Below are 21321 nucleotides of genomic sequence, written 5' to 3' on the forward strand. Positions count from 1 at the left end.
ATGTGGCAAAGCTGCTTAGAAACTGCTTAGATCCCTTGCTCAGGGAAAGCCATTCTTAAAGCAGCAGGCGTCTCTTGGCATGGCAGAGAATGGAAGCTGGAAGAGGAACAGATTGGAGGGTGGAACTTGAACAGGGTATTTAGGGGAGAGGAGCAGTGGGGGAGGGGGAGATAAGAGGATCCAGACATGGCCTCCCATGCAGCCTGGAGCCCTGCAGGTGACAGGTTTAGGCAAGGAGACTCGTGTTGATGAAGGGACCGGTGGTGGAGTGGGGTGAGGAGAAGCTGAGAGTCAAGAAGGTCATTTAGGATATTTGTGTTATGGTTATATACTTTTTTTTTTTTAAGATCTGTAAGGGTGGACATGACCCAATGGCCAGACTGTGCCTAGCTAATGGATTCCTGCTTCTCATACCTGACTCCGTCTAAGAAGGTTTAGCCCCTTAAGGAAAAAGTATTTTCGCTGTTTCAGAGAGTCAACTGATCGGTGAGTTCTCTGAGAAAATGAGAAGGTATTGATTTTAGAAGGGGAGGACTAGGGGTTCAGACCTCGCATAAGGTCTGGGAGGAGTAAGTCTCCTGGGGCCTGGAGGTGATCTTCATCTCCCTCCCCGCCCCCACTCCTTGCTCCCCAGTAGAAATCAGCTACAAATCTCAGCTTGTTGGGAACAGATGGCCTTGGCTGACGAATAAGCCACCACAGGCTGCTCCACCTGTTCTCGGGTTGGAATAATCAGCTCGAGACAAACATCGGCGCTGAAATAACTCATGGCAGCGGGTGATACGCAGGCACAGATTCCAAAAATCTCTTCAATAGACCCCCTCCAACTCTCTCCCCTGCCCAGCCCCTAGAGGCCATCAGGGGAAGGTAATGGAGCGCAGAAGAGAGAGCGAGCCCCAAGCTGAGCGCGATGGTGGAGCTGGTGGTTGCTCCGGTGGAGGTGGGGTGGGGGCGGGGCTGAGTTCGGAGGGGAGGGGCGGGGTGGGGGAGGGAATACCTTGCACCTCGGCAGGGCGGGAAGTTATTTCTCAAGAGCATGTGGAGAACGTGGGAATGGTTGATCCGTGTCAGGGACAAGTGTGAGGAGATCCAATCTGTCGGTGAGAGTAGAAAACTGAGAATTTGGGATTCTTGTGAATGTGTTCGTTAAAGAAGTGATATGCAAATGAGATCAAGCTACCCGCGAATCTCTCAGCAGCTCAGACAGCTCTGCCGGCAGCCGCCGGGGGTGGCTGCCTGGGTGCCCATACTTCTGTGGACTGGTGTTCAGCCTCCCCTCACGTCCTTGATGAAGTCTGCTGGGCTAATGTTCCCTGACAGAGGCAGATGAGCCCGTCGGGAGGGTGACAGCGCTGGGAAGCAGTGGTGACGGCTTGCGGGGGGGGGGGGGGGGGGGGAGGGGGTGTTGCCGGCTGAGATGGGGGCCTGGCTCCTGTGGAGTCAATCGAGAGAGGGCAGGGATTGAGAGAGAAGAGACAGGCTGATTGCTTGCTCTGGGTGCCGCAGGCAGGCGGCTCCCCTTGGTCCAGCCTCCTGGCTTGGTGCATAGAGCCTGAGTCCCCAGAGGCTGTGCTGGGGTGGGGGAGGAAGCCTGAAGGGCTCTTTGGACACCCCCAGTGCATCTCTGACTGCCAGCTCTGGTTCCTCACAAGTGGTCCCTGTGACTCTGCCTGAAGCCTAGGGCGTTGGAGGACAGGGCTCTCACCTATCATTTAGGGTCCCACAAACCTGGTCTCCTTAAAGTCGGTTGTGCCCACAGAGGTGCCATTGTGGCCCATTTCCAGCTGAATGCCTGGCTCTGGGGTTCTCACCTTGCTGTATATTAGAAACACTCAAGGAACTGTTTTTGTTTTGTATACAAAGAGTAAAAAACATAGTATAATGAACCTTATCCACCAAACAGCTTCAACAATTTTCAACACAGTGAATCTTGCTTCATTTGAACCTGGCCCACTTCCCCATTCCCTTGGATTATTTTGAAGGAGACCCCAGATATGATATCACTTTGTTACAATGAAGATATTTGTTTAGTATCTACCCCTCAAAGAAAAGAAAATGACTCCTTAAAATGTAATCACAATACTCTTATCACACCTAAAAAAAATTATCAATAACTCCTTAGTATCAAATATTCAGTGTTTAAATTTTCCTGATTTTAAATATTAATAATGTAATAAATTTTACATATATATATATATATATATATATATATTTTTAAGTTAGTTTGTTCAAATCAGCATCCAAACAACATTGAGGAGGTTTTTTTTTGGCCACTCAGCACGGCATGTGGGACCTTAGTTCCCCAACCAGGGATCGAACCCATGTCCCCTGCTGTAGAAGGACTGGACTGCCAAGGAAGTCCTATCATTGAGGAGCTTTTTAAGAAATACTACTGTGCCCAAGGCCTTCTCCCTCGGGGATTCTGATTTAATTGGCCTTGGGTGGGGCCCAAGCATCATATTTTTTAAAGCTCTCTTGATGGTTTTAATGTGCAGCCAGGGTTGAGAAGTGCTCTACCTTTCCCCCTACCAGTTTCCTGCCAACTCCTCGTCCAGGCTCTTAAATACTTCTTCTGCTTCCTGCCAGTAGACCAGAGCAGTTGGCCCTAATATGCCTACCTGGAGGAGTCGAGGGCTGCCCATCTTTTCCAGGCTTTTCTTTCCAGATGGGCTGAAACTCTCTATGGACACAAGCATTCCCTTCTCTACAAATTCACATACCACGTAGGCCTGTTCCTATCACTTTCTCCCCTAATATATGCCTGGTGCCTGTTCTGGCCTTGCAAAGCATAGTAGATTTTTTTTTTTTTCATGAAAATAGCAAAATTCCTGCCTCAGGAAAAAGTGAGAACTTCCCTGGGGGCAGTTTTCATCTGGCTGCTCAAGTGGCTCAGCACTGCACTGGAGCTGAGAGAGAAGCCTGCTGGGGGCTTGGCAACAGATGTAAGGGAGACAGGGGATTGAGTGGGACTTGAACCCAGCACATTTTGGGGAATCTAAGAAACCTTCCTCTCCTGAAGATGCTGGCCTCAGGAGCATTTCAGAGAATTATGCCCACGTTCCTAGCTCGCAGCCGTCTGCCTGCCTTCCTGTGGCTGCTGCTTCTGTTCGTTCCCCTACCCCTCCGCTCCACCTGCCTTTTGGATTTATTCCTCCCTCCTGTGTCCCCCACTCCATGCCTCACTGAATGTTGGTGAAACAAATCTAGTCTAAAATAATGAGCAATCAACTACCCGATGCTTGGGGCAGGCTGGGCAGGGGCTGGGGGGAAAGGGTAGGGAGCTGGATCACTTATAAAGCCTAATAAAGATGCAGATGAGCATGTTGACTAGGAGCCCCAGAGCTGGGCTTATTCATTATTCAAAGTTATGTAAATGCCACTGGGTCCTGCTTGTTAGACTCCTGCCCCTTGTCCCTGCTGCTTCTTCCTGCCTGACAGATCCAGCCTGCCTTATGCCTCACCTCTCCTCCAAGGTGCTTACATTCATTCTCCCTGCCCAGAATCTCTTCTCAGACCCTACCTCCTCTCTAGCCAGAAGTCTTCCAGAGATTTGTTGGGAGGTCCTGGCCTTCAGGCAAGACTATACAGACCCAAATAGGTGGGCTTCTCGGTTTTAAAGATTTTCAAGGAAAGAATACCCTAAGCAGTGCTATATACATGTTCTAATATCTCACAAATCTACTTAGTGGGATGGATTCCCCGAGTTCTAACCTAAATCCCTCTTGCTGCATGGGAAGCCCACCACTGAAATAGAATATCCAATAACCAAATTCTCTTTAATCACTCTTTTGAGAAGTTAAATGCAAGCATCAAGTCACTCCAGCCTAGTACCCCCAGATTAACTCGTCCTTGTTGCTGCCACTTACCTTGCTAGACAGGTGAACCTCATTCCAAGTTACAATCACACTCCTTAAGCTCTTAAACCTGTCCTGGGATACCAAACTCTGGTTAGTGTTTAACTCGTACTGACTACACCATATACCTCCTCTTTTTCACATTGGGATTACTGACTTGTACCCCACAATTGCCTAGGCCTTAGGACTCAAATTACTTTCCCCTGACTCTCCTCAGTCTTTCCCTTTTTCCCCATCACCCCCTAATTTTTCAGATGATGAGGCTGAGAAATGAAGAATTGGGTCAGAGTCGCAATGGCATCGATTGCCTCTGCTTTCCCTTCTTTTCTGGGCTGCCTCTCCTCCCTCCCCCAACCCCAATCTATTTTGAGCCTGCCTCTGTTTTCCTTAGTCTGGTTGGCAACCATGCCCGCCTCTTTCTCTTCGCTGCCCTTATCTCTCCCCTGCAGCCTGTGAGGACCCCAGTTGCCCTTCCAGAGGTCTCTTATTGCCTGCCTGATTTATTTTGATTTTCTCCCATCTTGAAGATAGGTAGGGTCGGCCTGAAAGTGGATGCCTGGCCACACTCAAGCAGAAGGTAGGCAGGGAGATAACGCTGGTGGGTCTGCTTGGCAAATCCTTCAAAGTTACCAAAACCCTCAGGTTGTCCTCCGAGCCCATCTACAATGTCTAGTCCTCTTCTCCATATCCACAGACTCTATCTCCTACATCCTTTCTTCCCCTCTATGACCCCATCCCACGCTCAGTAAGAAATGCTCAGTTCCTCCCACTTGGGTTGTGTGCAGCACCCCTGCAGGTCCTCACCTGCCTTCTTGGCCTGCACATTGCCAGTCTCTTCTTATCCAATTCCTGTTTCTCTCCACTCTTCCCTGACCTCATCCCTCCCACACACACCCGTCCCACCCCACACGCCCCTGCCCCTGCCCTTGCTTGCACTCTGTTTCTAGGACACACTGGCTCATTTCTAAAGAGACTTTGCCAGCCCAGGCAGGGCTTGTCAGCATCCCCCACTTGTCCTTTCTCAGCCTCCTCTAGACACTTGTCCCCTCCTTTAGCTGTCACCGGCAAGCTGAATAAGACTGGATATTTTGGAAGGGGAGCTGCAGCTGGCTGGGGGAGGAGGGTGGCACTGAGAGAAGCAGGAGCAGAGGGAGCTGCGGGCAGCCATGGAATGAGAGGGAGAGAGAGGTTCCCAACATCCTTCCTCCCCAACTTTGCCAGCTTGGGAGCTGGCAGGATCTTACACTGATCCCTCTCTGTACTGCATTTTTCTCTCTCTCAGTAATAACACGATACCTTGCTTTACAATTTACCACATTCTCTTACAGGCCTCCAGGTATCTGCATGGTACACTCCCTCTCCTCCAAGTCTGCTCAAATGCCTCCTCCTCAATGAGTCCTACCCTGACCACCATTGAAAAGGGCAGCCCCTCCCCCAGCATTCTCTACCTTCCCCATTCTGCTCTGTTTTATCCCCAATGCACTTGTCACCCTCTAATGTACAATACAATTTATTTATACGTATTATTAACATGTCCTCTCCTCACTGAACTGTAAACACCACAAGAGTAGAGATTTCTGTTTTGTTCACAGATACATCCACCATGCCTAGCACAGTGCCTGGCACACAGCAGAACTCAACAAATATTTGTGTGTTGAATGAATGAATGAATGAATGATCTTATTGGATCCTCACACACTCCTGTAGAGTTGGTCAGTATTATTATTCCCGTTTTATTTACTACGGTAAAATATACATAACTTACAATGTACCATCTTAACCGTTTTAGGTGTACAGTTGAGTGGCATTTAAGTACATTCACAGTGTTGTGCAGCCATCACCACCATCCATCTCCAGAACTTTTTTATCTTCCCAGACTGAAACTCTGTGCCCATTAAACAATAACTCCTTATTCCCCCCTCCCTCCAGCCCCTGGCAACCACCATTCTACTTTCTGTCTCTATGAATTTGACTACTCTAGGTAGCTCACACAAGTGGAATCATACAATACTTGTCCTTTTATGTCTGGATTATTTTATTTAGCATTATGTCTTCAAGGTTGATCCATGGAATGTATCAATAGTATTATTCCCGTTTTACAGATAGGATTATTCCCACTTTACAGAGGCTGTGGTTCGGGGAACTAAGTGAGAGCACCCAAGAAGCAGACTTGGCGTGGGGTTGACAGGATTGGCTGGCTTTTATAATTCCCAGGAGAAATCAGTACTAATCCATGTGCCTAGGCCTATAAGGCAATTGAAGAGTAATTTCCTCTGTGTTGTTATTTCCTTTGGGAATATTTTTACTCTTATTTCCATTTCCCACTCTTCCCCTCTCAGCGATTCCTTCGAATATTTCCACCCCACCCAGTCCCAGTTTTTTTCTCCCCAGAGCACTTTAACTCCTGTTCTTTTGGGTCAAACTGGCCCTGTCTAGAAATGCTCCTGCTTGGGTTTCATCTGAGTGCACTCAGCCTTGCTTGAGTCTCTATTTACACCTCTCACCCCTCCACCCACCCTGGGGCAGTTATGAGCCTGTTTCCTTCCAAAGCAATTAGTGCAAGGAGGCCAGCCGACTGGGTGTTAATGCCGTTTCATTAAGTGGGAGCAATCCTAATGATAATAAAATGGCACATTTAACATTCAAACATTGAACAGGGTTTCTAAGCGAGTGTGTCTCTCTCTTCCTTTCTGGTAGAACAGCTCCATCTTCATAAAGACCTGACAATACACCTTAATGAGAGACTGGGGAGCTGAGCATCTTTATAGAACCAGAGAGAGGATGAGAACCAAACAAAGAATCCAGAGAAAGAGGGTGTGGTGCACTGAGGGGATAAAGACCCCAAGGAGTCCTGGGGTAATGGATTCTGTGGTGCTAATTTAGACAGTTAAAGTCTATAAGAAATAAGGTCACATGGAAAATAAAGCCCACCACAGGCTTTCATGCAATGCAGTCATTTACTTATCTGTTTGTTCAACACATTTTTTGCAACAAACATTTACTGTGCACCCAAGATGAGCCAAATTTTACAGGAGTTTGTGATAGAGGGTGGCTCTAGTTTTATGAACAGGAATGCCAAGGGCCTTAGTGGTCTACAGATCATCTTATTTACTCTCCCCCAGGCAGCCTTAGTCAAATCTATCCCAAATTCATCAAATGCCCCCGTGAAGAGAATTTTAACAACTGCTTTGGTCTCCTGAGCCAGTCCTAATGCCCCCTCCTTATTGAGAGATCCAGCTTCAAGGTCCTTGCTACTCTGTGATCATAGAATATCTGATTTAACTTCTGAAGCAAAAAAATTGTGGGATTGGGGAGCTGGCTAGGGAAAGAAGGTAAATTCAATTAGCTGGTGTTTATGGGGAACTGAAGAGGGGCAAGAAAAAAGGATAACATCTCACAGACACTTCCTTCCTCTGAGAAGTCTTTCCCAGAAGAGGGCTTTGTTCCGAGCTCCTGTGCACAGAAGGGAAGCAGCTGGCCAGTCAAATGTGGGCTTTGCCCAGGCGGGGGAAGCGGCTGATTCGAAAAGGTGTCAAGTCATAGGATGGCATTAATTTCATGCTTAATTCATACAGGATCTTCCCCACAACAGGGGACAGCTTAAACCCATGCCCTAGGGAAAGGAGAACAGGTGGTCAGGCATCCTCAGAGACAGGTACTGGACTCCCTGGACGTCCCCTACACAGTCCCCAGATAGAGCTAACCTCCCCATTGGTCACATCCCAAAGCTGGAAGTTGCCTCCCACCATGAGAACCCTTTCTTCTCTGATAGCCCCTCTTAACCCCCTTATACACTCAAGGTCTATGCTTTGGCCCCTCTCTGTCCAACTAAAAGCATGAAAAACACCATTTTGCCTGGCACTGAGGTGGGTCATCTTTAAGGCACCCCGTCTTCCCTTGCTCAGGCTCACCAGAGAATCCAGCACCAATGACAATGTTGTCGTACTTTGGGTGTCGATCAAGAATGAAGTGCTCATCAGGGGTGTTCTAGAAAGAAACAATCACACCTGTGTCCTTTGAGGATAGAGGGAGGAAGAAGAATTGCAGGCTCAGAGGGGAGGAGACTCAGCTGGATTTCTTTCCAGAAAGAATAGGAATGGGGCACAGGAATGCTTTCTGCATGCCAGTGCCCTAGGGTACGCCAGTCTTTCTCATTTGTCCATCTGTCTCTTCTCATGTAGAGCTATGAACACAGTAGGTGCTCAGTTAACGCGTGTAAAGTAACTTTAGCGAAGACGCCTCAGGCCCTGGTGACATCTGTTTCTTCTCTTTGTCCCTAAGGCCTGCTCAACTAGAACATCTTGCCAAAAACTCTTTTAGAGCTCTTCTGGGAAATATAGTGAAGGACTGCCAGACGTATGCCTAGTTTCCTAATGAAAAAGAATACGAATAACCTCTAGTGGGCCCTCTCTGGTGGAGGTGAACTGACCCGCAGGAATGAGCTCATTTGTTTCAAGTCACATACTGTGTCAGGGGTCAGGTAGAGTCCAGCCTGAGCTGCACAAGGCCAGTCTGTCTCATTCCCCTGTTCTCCAGGGCTGCAAGAGAGCCTGGCCCAGTTGCCCACACCCTTACCGTGTACATGCAGTGCTCCATAACAGCAGGCTCAGGCTCTAAGTTAGGTAAGTGATCTCTGACAAAGCAGCTCAGGATGTGGACGTCTTGGATGTCTGAGAAAGCTGCAGGGCAGTCCCGCTCCTCAGGATCTGCATTGTTGCCGTGGTGATAGCAGACCTGGCTCCCAATCAGAGCAGTGTGAGCTGGGATGGCTGGCCTCCTGCACACCACCCCCAACCCAGGGGGCAGGTTGTACACAGAATGCACCCCATCCATCATCCCAGCCTTCCCCAGTCCTGACAGATGCTGTTTGTTGCCACATGAGTTTGCCTAGCTGTCCATTCCCCCGCCAACCCTATGACTGCAAAGGAAGGGCTCCATGACAGCCAGGGGTCTTGTGTTGCGCATAGTGAATAGTGAAGTCCGTTCCTGCTCCTGCCCACTGGGATCTGAGGGAGTCTGGTGAGAGGAAAGTTAGAATAGCTGCCCCACATCTGCCTGGGCCCCTATTAGCCTTCTCTTGGCCTCTCCGCTCACCTTCATCAGCCCTGGGTACTCTCCGGAGGGCAATCCATAGATGTGGTAAGGAGCCAGGCCGAAGCCCAGGAAGCATGGAAAGGCCTGGGACACACCATAGCTTCCGGGAACCTTCTCTCGCCAGTAACACACATTGATCCGCAGGGTCTTGGAGCAGGAAGAAGTGGGAAATGAAGGGAGAAAGCATTTCTGGGGTCCCATAGCCCTTTAATATAAGCCCAGATGCCCTGATTAACTCACCCATCTTTGTTTCACTCAATTCTTATGTCATTTACATGTTACATTATGTTATGATGCATAAAAATTGCTGAATCTGTCTCTTCCCCTATTCTTAATCTTCTCCCAAAACTGCATCCAGCCTACTTCTCTCTCTCTCCAGGAGTTAATAATACCTCATGTTTATTGAGTGCTTACTATAGGCCAGGCCATCTCCTTAGGTTATATATATATATATATATATATATATATATAAAATTTAATTTAATTCTCCAACAGCCCTAGTCCCCACTTTACAGGTTATAAAATTGAGGCTAAGTGAGGTGAAGATGAATGAAATTTGCCCAAAGTCATCCACTAGCAAGTGGCAGATGGAAGACTCAAGTCCATCTGGGTCCAAGGCTTCTTTTCTTAAGCACCACCTCTCAGGCTTTCAGCTCCCTCTACCTGGAGAGGCAGCTCAATGCCCAGGGGACGGAGGAGCCGGTTGGTCCAAGGACCTGCTGTGATGATCAGACTCTTGGCTTGGTAGCTCCTGGAGGTGGTTTTCACCATGACCAGTAGCCCTGGTTTTATCTCCATCACCTTCTCTCCATCATGCACTATGCCTCCTAGCTGTTGAATTGCATCCTGAAAGGGCAGGAGCAGGAAAGGGCAAATCAGTTATGTATGTGGTTCACCCTGGACAAAGAATCCTTCATCGAGTGCAGAAAAGAGAGGACAGAATCTAGATCTCCTCTCCCATATTGTGAGGCCTAGCAGGGTATATAAAACTGCCCAGTCCAAAAAGTCAAGACTAAAGCTGGCAGGGCAAAGGCTGTCATCCAACTGGGCATCAGGGGATGGCTGATGGGGACCCAGGATGCCCAGAGCAGGAGCTGCAGTGCCCCTAATGCTGCACGGTATCACCTGAAGGGCTCTGAGCGCCTTGTCAGCATAGAGAACTCCTCCAGACTTTTCCAAGAGCCCCACTTCTCCCCTGGCCAACCGAATATTGGGGAAACGTTGCTTCAGTTCCTCAGATGGAAGACACTGGTGTTCCACTCCCTGCCTAGACAGAGTAGCCTGGATTATCTTTAATTCTGCATTCTCCTTCATTCCCAGCAGCAGTAGTCCAGTCTGCCTATAAAAAAAAAAAAGACACCTGAGTGAGAGTCTGCGTCCGGGCCCTGGGCCTTCTCTGTCATTTTTCAGCAAGGGGCCCAGACCAGGCATCAAGGGGAGTCCTGGCCTCACATTCAAAAAACAGGCAAAGACATCTACATTCTGTTGTAACAGTCCAGTATTGTTGTGCTGGTTTCCAGCCCATCCCCAAGTCTGCCCTTGGCTCTCACTATTGGTTTGCTTATCCCTCCATCTTCCCTCATCAGGATCCATCCTGCCCTTGAGGTCAGAGACCCTAAGTCCTCTTTTATCTCCACACCTAGAAGGTGGTAAATGTTCAATGAACTTGATAAGATTTCCCTTTCCTCCAGTCCCCTGACCCCACTCACTGTTTTGATCTCAATTCTTTATCCCTTTTCCCCTCCCCAACTCCCTGCTGTTTCTTTTCCCTGTTCCTTTTTCTTGTCATATAATGTTTTGTCTCTTCTTGTGATCTATCTCTCAGTTCCTTCTCAGAGGCTGCCTGTTTTGTGGAAAGGGTCCTAAGTTGGGAGCTCTGGCTCTGGGTCCAGTCCCAGCATCCCCTCTGTGACCTTGGTCTGATTGCTCGCTGATCCCAGATTCCTCCTCTGTAACACATGACTGTTGGACTGTTGGTGGTTCCACACCAGGGGAGTTGTGGAAATGGCATGGATCATTTTTTTGCTTGTCACAATGCCTGGGGGTTGCCACTCACATTTGGTGGGCAGGGGCCAGGGATGCTAAACCTGCAATGCTCAGGAAGATCCCACCCAAATGCCAATAGTGCCCTCATGCAGAAACCCCAGTAGGTGAGATGGCCTCTTAGGACTCCAGCAATTAATTCAGCGATTAATGTTTTTGTTCTCCCTATACATCCCTCTGTGTTTCTTCCACCATAAGAGAATGAGAGCTGTTTCTCTTTAACGCTTTCCATCTCTATGTCACAAGAGATCAGAGCTCCCTTTTGGGGGTAACTGATCAAAACAATAGAAGGGTCACTTTGGCCCTTGGGACCATTCCTGTAGTCCCTCTCGGTTTCAGCAGCCACAGTGACAAGCATCAGCCCGACACATCCCCCAGGTACTGTGTATAAAGCTCGTAATAGCCTATAATGGAGTCTCATGGATATTACATGCTTCCAAATCCCACATTATCTGGTTGGGGGGATTAAAGAGAAGATTGGGAGGGGGTAGGGACACAGCGGGCCCTGGGGCCAGTGTCAGTACACAGAGCCACGCAGCATGCCCAATCCATTTGCCATGGCCCCCGCCTACCCAGCATTCACCACTGGTGAGAAAGCAGTGAACGCCTCTGCCTCTTCAAAGCTCAACAGAGGAAAGATGCTGTAGAAATCCCCACTAGCCAGCAGACTGTCTTTTTCCTGTGGCCCCAAAAGAACTTCAGATTGGTTCTCAGTTAATGAAAATTTGCCTAGTAAACTCCTTGGTCAACAGGATAATTAAGGCACCCAAGCGTACGTTCTTGAGCCCTTTGTACCTGATGAGGTTGTAGCTGTGTAGAATTCTGGGAAAGACCTCACCTTAGCAGTCACAATGTCAGATCCCTGGCCCGGAAATTCCAGAGCAGCATATTCTAACCTCTGCCTGCAATATACTAGCCTTGGTCTCTCACATACTCTGAGATTCAGTTACTTTCTCTTCCTTCCCTTCCTTTCTCCCTTCTTCCCTTCCTTCCTTCCTTCTTTCCTTGAAATAAGAACTCCTCTTTCAGGAATGTACTATATGGAGGAAATGAACTCACGCCAAAGCAACGGGCAAATCTGTTGAATTATGAAATGCTGAGTGATGTTCTAATTCCCAAGCCGTCCTGCGGTGGATGAAGCGGGAGCTCCCTATCCCTAGGAGTAATCAGCAAGTTGATTCTGCTGGTGAATGTAATTGTGCCAATTGTAATCATTTTGCTCCAGCTCTCTGCCCCTGTGGCATTTATTTCTCAGCCCAGATATTGATCTAACAGTGGGAAATTTTCCATCTGAATTTGTGATGCTGGACCCTCCCTTAGTCCGGAGGTGCGTTTGGGAAATTCTCATTTTCCGTGGATCACAGCTGAACCATTTGGCCTGAGGGAAACCCTGCACTGCCAGAGAAATGCCTTGGATCGGAGAGAGATTTTTGACCATTATGAGCAAATCGGAAATAAATGTAAAACACTGCCTGGAAATGCAAAGGCCTGTCATTATGGGAAATAGGTGAGAGGCTCCTGTGGGAGATGCTTAGAGAACTGGAAAGCAGTCAGTCAAAACCGGGATCAGAGAACGGGCCTTTTTCCCCCAGTATGAAGATAGATGACTTCCATGCGCAGACTGAAAATCATTTAAGTACTTATTTTCTTAATGGCTTTTCCTAGATCCCAATAAACAGTCTGCTCATTCTGCATCAATTTCTCACCCCTATGCTCTGGGCCTCCTTTCCTCTTTTTCTGCTCAGATCCAGGCTACGAAGTTTGAGGAGGAGGAGGGTGAGAAGGGACAAGGGCATTGCAGGGAAAAAAAAAAAAAAGACCAGGAAATGAGCGGTCAGGGCTGGTCTAGAAAGACGGCACCTTGTAGTGAGGCCGGGGTGCTGGGGATCCCTGGAAAGAGTGCAGCTCCCAAGTCCCAGAACACCTTCAGAGCATTTGGTACTAACTGTGCCTTCCTCCCAACCCTAGCTGGATCCGGCCCTAGGAAGAGATAATCGAAGATTCCTCCCGAGGGCCTTGTTGACTTCTCTATGGCCCAACTAAAGCCTCAGACGTGATGTAGGGAGTTGGTGATGAGGGATTTCCACCAGTTACTATAGCAGGACAGGAGGCAGGATGGAGTGGGGAGGATTTGGGAGGGGCAGACAGCTCTCCCTGCATCTGCCATCTCCCATCCCAAGCTCCAGCTTTCCCCGCTCTGGGTTAAAAGTGCCAGGAAAGCCAGCTCTCAGAGTCACCTTGGGGAAGAGACTCCAACAGGGACTTGGTAATGGCTGCTGTCTTTGTTGGTTTGGGAGGAGCTCTTGGCGTTTCATCTTCTGCTCAGTGGGCCGAGGTGGAATTGGTTAACAAAGACTGCTCCAGGGAGGGGATGTGGCTGACAAGCCAGACACTTCGCAGACACAGGAAGCAGCAGCTGCGCAGGGGGCCACCAGGTTCTGGCAGCAGCTGTACTGCCTACGGCTGTGATCTTGTCTGATATTATCAGCTAAGCAGGGGCAGCCCGGGTCAGGAGCTAGATAGTAGGACTCAAAGGGAGAAGGTGGGGCAGGAAAGAGATGGGCCACAGAGCTGGGATTTGCTCTTGGTATCAGCATCCTGGCTGTACACATCACAAAAGATTCAGACCTTGTGATCTGACACATGTGTCATCGTCTGTTCCCAGAATATATGCAAATATCCTGAGCCACCCATATTTAGTATGCCTCTGTCACAGGAAGCAGCAGAACAGAATGAAGAGAATTGGACAACCACCTTATCAACTCCTGAAGGTTTTTTTTTTTTAAATCATCATCAAATATCATTAAGTTAATATGTTCATATCTATCAGTTCAATTATGATATTGTGCTGGTTCTTCCAGAAGAACCTAGGAGAATAAGAATCACACAGCTAATGAATCATTTAGAAAATCAGAATTAGGAACAAAAGCTAAAGGAATTGGAATAGGAAGTATCTGTTCTGTGTCTCTACTAAGTAAAAGAACCAAATAAATTAGTGTGCCTGAGTAAATTAGTTTGGCCATAAGAAAGGACTTGCTAATAATAACAACAACAACAACAATAATAATGCCTAGCACTATATAGAACTTCAAAGATTTTTCAAAGAACATTCACTTTACTCTTCATTTTCCATAATTGGGGCTGTAAAGCATAAGGATAGTCTTTTAAGAGGAGCTATGATATGTCCCAGTCTTTAAATGTATGTTAGCAGCCTTCTGACCTGGGATGATTTAGGCATGAACTTGTTTGGAAACAGGGGATGGACAAGGTAACCAGTTTGTGGTATTTCCTAAATCAGGAGGCAGCAAGCGATGACCCAGGGGCCAAATCACCTGTTTTTGTCTGTCCCACAAGCCAAGATGGTTTTTACAATTTTAAATGGTTGATAAAAAGCAAAAGAAGAATATTTCTTTTTTTTAATATTTATTTGTTTGTTTATTTTTGGCTGCATCAGGTCTTAGTTGTGGTACGCGGGATCTTTCATTGTGGCACACGGGCTTCTCTCTAGTTATAGCATGCAGGCTCCAGAGCATGTGGGCTCTGTAGTTGTGGCAAACGGGCTCTCTAGTTGTGGCACGCGGGCTTAGTTGCCCTGCAGCATGTGGGATCTTAGTTCCCTGACCAGGGATCGAACCCACGTCCCCTGCATTGGAAGGCGGATTCTTAACCACTGGACCACCAGGGAAGTCCCGAAGAATATTTCATGACATGAAAATTATCTGAAATTTGTGTCCATAAATAAAGTTTTATTGGAACCCAGCCATGCCCATTTGTTTACATATTTTCTGTGGCTGCTTTCACAATGGCACAGTTGAGTTGCTGGCAGAGTTGAATTGTTGCAATAGAGACCATATGGCCTGCAAAGCCTATAAAACTATGTGGCCATTCACAGAAAAAGTTTGACAAACCCTGTTCTAGACTGAAAGTTGAGTAATTCTGTGACTTGCACTACAGGTTAAGACCCTGACTACTCAGTAGCAACCCTCTCATGAGTTTGTGGGGAGAATTAAATGAGTTAACCTGGATCAAGTACTTTTAGAACAGCCTTAGTTTCTCATTCTAAGCACTAAAACACGCAGTGATAATGATAATGATGATGATGATTTGTCAGGCACTATTGCAAGCCCTTTACAAACTTTATCCTCACAACAGACACAGGAAATAGACATTATTACCCCTACTTTACAGATGAGAAAACTGAGTCTCACAGAGGTTAGACAGCTTGCTCCAAACCACACAGCTAAATATGTCAGAGCAAGATGATATCTAGAGCCAGCCCTGCCTGGTTCCAAAGCCCTTCCAAATTCCTGTCCTCCTGCCAAAGAGAGGGATTGTGAGATTATGAGATTCTCCTATCCAAGGGTCCCTTTCCCTCTCTCCAGCAGCCCTTCCCCTCGATGTCCATGGTTGCTGCATCCCATCTGTCTCCTTCTGCCTTTCTTCCCCCCTTGCTCAATGGAGATAGGATACAGCTGACCCAGAATAAGTGGCAGGAACTGCCATTTATTCAAAAGTGCTAGGCATAGTGCCAAGAGTCTCGTTTAATCCTCACAAAGCCCTGTGAGAAAAATGAGGCGCAGAGAGGTACAGAAACTTTTCCAAGGTCACACAGCTGGTAAGAGGTAGAGCACAAAGTCAAATTCAAGCCTGTCTGACTCCAGAATTGTCTCCCCTCTGAAAGATTCCAGACACTTTCCAAACATCTTCTAGTTGCCTCCTTATCTGCTGGGATGAAGCGTGCCCTCTAAGGCCTCAGCAGTTCTTTTAACACAAGATACTCAGCAGTATTCACAGATGGCTGACAGAGAGAGGTCCCTTTGCCAGGCCACGCCTCAGCAAGACATGCTCCTTTATTTGGGTGCTGGGTGTATTAGCTGCGTCTGGAATAAATCTGTAATTAGCTGCCCTAGCTGTATTTGCATAATGGATTTCACTTTGTTCTTAAGTTAATGGTGTTTTTGCAACAGAACAGTAACCTCTTGGTTCCTGGCCATTAAAATAACTGCCACCCTGTAGGGTAGAGCAGTTGTTTTGTAGGAAGTTCAGTTAAGAGCCACAGAGAAGGCGGGAGGGATGGTAGCATGGTTGGTAAAAGTTCTCTTTGCCTCCTGGGTTGTCTGCATTCTTCCCCATGAATATTTGAAAGGTCAGTGAGGGGGGGTCTTAAGGGTCAGAGAAGGCCATGCAGGCAACAGAGAAATAGCTGCAGGCTCACTCCCTGGTCAGCAATGCAGCCTGAGGAGCATCCCCATTTGCTCCTATGGGAGGAGGTATTCAGAGAATGAAATGGATTTATAAGGGTTGTTCTGGGGGAGAGGACCCAGCATGAAAGTTTGTGATACTAGTAGGAATATAAAGAATCAGGCAGAGGCCTTCTCCTCTATTTCAATCCCTGCCCTGAGAGGTTCTCTGACGGTTCCACGGAGATGTAGATACAAACTCCAGCTCTGAGCATCTGCCCAGTGTCTTTCCAGCGGTTTTCCCCAAACAACCTCTGCAAGCCTTGGACACATGGTCTAGCCCCAGCCCTGGAACTCAGAGACTGTCAAGAGCCAGCTGGACCTGTCGGGTGACCACGATGACAGCAAGCAGAATGCTTCCACGTGTCTGGCACTTCCGGAGGCCCCGTGTCCCTCCGTTGCATGTCAAGTATTCCTGGCACCGCCCTCTTGCATAGTAAAAGCACCCCCAGGTGCTGAGCCCCACGATCCAAGGGATTCTCCCCACCAACCCAACCTGTATAATTGGGTTCCCGCCTCATGCTCCAGCTGGGCCCATATCTGGTAGCACTCAGCCATCATCTGGGTGTAGAAGTCTTCAGGGTACGCCCTTCGGATTATCCGGCTTTGCCCATGGGAACTTCCTCAGGAGTGCGGGAGGAAGAACTGGAGAAGGAGGACAAGAGACAACTGCAGCTGTCACCCCTCCCCTTTCGGAGCCCACTCATCATGTGCTGTCAACAAGGAACACTTATTCTTCAAATATTTCCATACAGTCTCCCTTTGTGGCCAAGTTACTGGCTTGGCTTCAGGATAGAATTTCTTCAGTAGCTCTAACTCAGGCATCCTTTTTGCTAACATCATTCACTTCCCGAAGTCCCTCTGTGAGTTGGTCTTCAGTCATCCTGCTGCAACCTTGCCCCACTTAGACTCATGGAGAAGCAGAAAGAACCTTTGAGATCATTCTAGTCTAGGCTCCTCATCTTTATGCACAAGAAAACTGATGCTGACTCTTTCTCTGTAGTTTCAGATTGCTCAGGACAAGAGAACCATGTTGAGATTTAGCAAAAGATGGAGTGTTTCCTGAAAGGTTGGACCAGGAATCCCTCAGGCTTTGAGAAAACTGATAGAGAAATGAAAAAGGTTTCTAACCAATCCAGCTCATTACCAAGAAGAATAAACCAAAACCAGCCTGGATAGATTTAGGCAGAATGGGAGGGTAGAAACCTTTGGAAGGTGGGCTGGGTGCACCTGCCTTGGGAAGGCTGCGGATATACAGGGCCCAGGCCTATGTACAGTGGCCAGTAGACTGCACTTCATGGGGTCACTTTTCTATAAGGAAAAATAAATACCTAAGTCTTATTTCCTGTGTATCAAACAAGGAGGCTGCTATTATCCAGAGGTGGCAGAAAAAACAGAAGCCTCTGCTGGGTTCCAGGGTGAGAGGCCAGAAATATGCAGGGAAGAATCCTACCTCCTAGACTGACAAATCAGCCTTTCCCTCTAGGCAAATTATCTCTATTTAAGGTTACCCAAAGCAGAACTGATTACTTTTCTGGGCCAGGGCAACCATTTTGGCACAGAAGAGACTGGATGGGAAGAAAGAAGAGAATGGGGTCTGGGGTGCTTCTTGGTCAAGAGCAGGATCTGGGAGGCAGCAAAAGGAGGAAATGTGCCTAGAAACCCAAACTGGGTCTTAGGGAGGGTGGAACTTTCTTTGCATTGTCATGAAACACACCAGGCAGCTAAGCTACAAATTGCATAGAATTTGTGAAGATCAGGCCCTTTGGCCTTCACCCCACAGAAAACCCTCTTGGGGGAGGAGAAAGGGACAGTCCCTGAGGTCAGGAGTGCAGAGGGGACACGGTACCTGCTCCAGCAGGAGGACCCTCTTCCTGTGTTTGGCCAGGTGGTACGCAGTGAAGCAGCCCTGGATGCCTGCCCCGATCACAATGGCGTCATAGAGATCTTTCTGAGCAGCCATCCTGCCCACTGAGTTAGCCCTACAGCCTCAGAGACCACATACAAAGGAGAAGGCAAGCGGAGGCGGGCTCCAGCCTGAAGGAGGAGGAGTAAAGCAAAGTCCAACCTGGCCAGCATTCCCACAATTCCCTGGGCCCTGTCCTTCTCCCCACTCCTCCCAACCCCCAAAACCTGGCACAGGGCTGAGCCCCCGCCTCCCCTGCAGAGCAGAGCTGGGTAGTATGATTTGTGAGGTTTAGCCCGGCTCAGCTGCCAGCCTCACCCTTGCATCCCTCTAGCTTTCTATTCTTGGCTCAATTATTGTCATGCAAATGGATCCTTCCTATGCCACCTTCCTGTCTCATTATGATCTTTGTCTCAGGCCTTCGGCCCTGGAATTTCAATGCCTCCTAGACCAAGCTGGGCACCCGGAATGCTGCCTCCCCCTGCTGGCCTCCCTCTCTCCAGCCTGATTTCCTTTGGAGATTCTAGAGGGTACAGACCAGGCATCTGCCTAGGGTGTGAGGGCCCCTGGAGTGAGGGCTCCCTCTGTGCAGGGCAGTGTGCTAAATGAGTACTCTTGCATGCATGTGGGACAGAGCTGGGATTTGTAAGGCCTAATTCTTTTTTTTTTTAATTTATTTATTTTTGGCTGCATCGGGTCTTTGTTGCTGTGCACAGGCTTTCTCTAGTTGCGGCAAGCAGGGGCTACTCTTCATTGCGGTGCACTGGCTTCTCATTGCCGTGGCTTCTCTTGTTGCAGAGCATGGGCTCTAGGCGTGCGGGCTTCAGTAGTTGTGGCATACGGGCTCAGTAGGTGTGGCTCGCGGGCTCTAGAGCGCGGGCTCAGTAGTTGTGGTGCAGGCGCTTAGTTGCTCCGCGGCATGTGGGATCTTCCCGGAGCAGGGCTCAAACCCGTGTCTCCTGCATTGGCAGGCGGATTCTTAACCTCTGTGCCACCAGGGAAGCCCAGGCCTAATTCCCATACAATTTGTGGGGGGGCCTCTGTAAGGAAAGGAAAAGAGGGACTTCCCTGGTGGTGCAGTGGATAAGACTTCGTGCTCCCAATGCAGGGGGCTCAGGTTCGATCCCCGGTCAGGGAACTAGATCTCACAAGCTGCAACTAAGGAGTCCATGTGTCGCAACTAAGGAGCTGGTGAACTGCAACTAAAGAGCCCTGGAGTTGCAAGTGATGAGCCTCCGGCCACAACTAAGACCTGGTGGAAAGAAAGAAAGAAAGAAAAGAAGGAAGGAAGGGAGGGAGGGAGGGAGGGAGGGAGGAAGGAAGGAAGGAAGGAAGGAAGGAGAAAGAAAGAAAAAAGAAAAGGAAAAGAAAAATTGTGAATACAAAATTAAGTGCTAGGATTTGGAAGAGATTGTGCAGTTAAGGAGCCCTGTGGTTGAAGTTTCATTAGCTTCCCAATAAATCAAACTCTTCATGCATTATTTACTTTAATCCTCACAGTCCTAGGTGTAAATATTTTTATCCCTACTTTTGTCACATTAAAGATAGCTCCCAATTCTTGGTCACTGTTCCCATCACAGGCTCTGTGACTGCTTGACCTATAGAATATGGTGGAAGTGACACTGGGACACTTTCTGGCCCAAGCCTTAAAAGTAGCTTCCTCTTCTTGTCTTGGAACACCCACTCTTGGACCCCTGAGCCTCCATGTTAGTCCAACCACCTGTTGGAGAGACCACATGGGGAGGCCCTGAGACTACATGGAGAGCCAGAGTGAAGCAATCTTGGACCCTCCAGCCCAGCCCAGCCACCAGCTAAATACCACTGAGTGACCCAATTAATGCCACGTGGAGCAGAAGACTCATCCAGCCAAGACCCATCTGAACTCCTGACCTACAAAATCATGAGATAGAATAAAACAGTTGGTGTTTTTAGCCACTAAGATTTGAAGTAGTTTTTTATGCAGCCATAACTGAAACACCACTTCACAGCCAAAGACATGAAGGCTTACGGAGGTTATAACTTGCCCAAAGCCACCCACCTGGTAAACATATGCACTGAGGTGTGAACCTCGGTTTGCCTGTTCCAAAACCTTTTCCCTTAACCCCCGTGCTATACCAAGGAGTAGTCAGACTTGTAATGATGATTCTGATTTGAATATTTTGCTGTTTCTCTCATGGCCATACTGTGAGTGGGAGAAAATAATAGATCAGGACATCCATGTGACCCTAGGAAGATGCTTAGCCCTAGCAAAGAATCCTCCAGAGTGGCCTTGGCAACTAGCAGTTCTTTCAGCCCAGGCTTCCTTTCTTAGGAAGATAGGGGCCCAGGGAGGGGGTACCATACGACTGGCATTTCTTTTTCTTCTGAAAAAAATTTCTCTAGGATCCAGAAGTCACCTCAACTCTCCCCAATCCCTGACCCACATGGGACAAGATAGCATCCACCTCCCGATGGGACAGCTTCCTTACGGTAAAAAGTGGCAGACATAACTGAGAAAAGTGGACTATTTAAGTATGTAAAGGCTTGATATAAATATATAAGGTCAGCCTTCGGATTTCTCTTGATAAGATGTCAGAGGAGATGAACAGTTTACACAAAGGAGAAGCAGACAATAAATCCTCACGTGGAAATGCACCCAGTCTCACTAGCAACGAAAGAAATGGGGATTAAATAACTTCAAGGTACAATTACGTGCCTATGAAATGCGCAAAAGTAAATAAAAATGATAAAATCTGTCAGTACAGTGGGGACGGAGAGAGAGTAGGGTGGCAACTCAGATTGTCTGGGCTTTCTGGAGAGCTCCAGGGTGGTAAAATGGTTCAAACCTTCTGACCTAGAAATTCGACTTGGGGAACTGTACCCCAAGGAAATATCCAAGGGAAGAAAAAGACATTTGTATGAAGACATTCCTAGTTGCAGTTTTATAATATAAAAAAATGGGAAACAACCCAGCCACAGGGGACAGCTGAACAAACTCTGGCCCGTCGACACAATGGAATACTAGGTAGGATTCAAAATGATAAGTGTGAGGACAGAGGGCTCCGCAGACCTGTGTATATGAAATCATACTGAGGAAGAGAAGCAGAACACAAATAGACACACACAGATCACAACCATGAGTTACGTGTGTGTGTATCAAAGATCTAAAGAGAATTTGGCAAGGTGACTGAGCTTAATACTCATT

The 21321-nt window shown here is 48.0% G+C and overlaps 2 protein-coding genes across 3 annotated transcripts in view; one reads left to right on the forward strand and one right to left on the reverse strand.

Moving 5' to 3' along the window:
- Window positions 1-21321, forward strand: part of SEZ6 (seizure related 6 homolog) — a 98692-nt gene that overhangs the window by 2578 nt on the left and 74793 nt on the right. For both annotated transcript variants that reach the window (XM_073797793.1, XM_073797792.1), the window contains exon 2: window positions 348-486. The gene's annotated coding sequence lies outside the window, so the exon portion shown is untranslated. The remainder of the gene's footprint in view (window positions 1-347; window positions 487-21321) is intronic.
- Window positions 7337-18194, reverse strand: PIPOX (pipecolic acid and sarcosine oxidase). The gene is given in 8 exon segments (XM_004315306.3): window positions 7337-7467; window positions 7766-7841; window positions 8430-8588; window positions 8949-9095; window positions 9612-9794; window positions 10074-10287; window positions 16728-16876; window positions 18081-18194. Coding segments are annotated over 8 exon segments (1173 nt in total).

Source organism: Tursiops truncatus, chromosome 20 (genome assembly GCF_011762595.2).
Source record: "Tursiops truncatus isolate mTurTru1 chromosome 20, mTurTru1.mat.Y, whole genome shotgun sequence".
In the NCBI taxonomy this organism is placed as follows: domain Eukaryota; kingdom Metazoa; phylum Chordata; class Mammalia; order Artiodactyla; family Delphinidae; genus Tursiops; species Tursiops truncatus.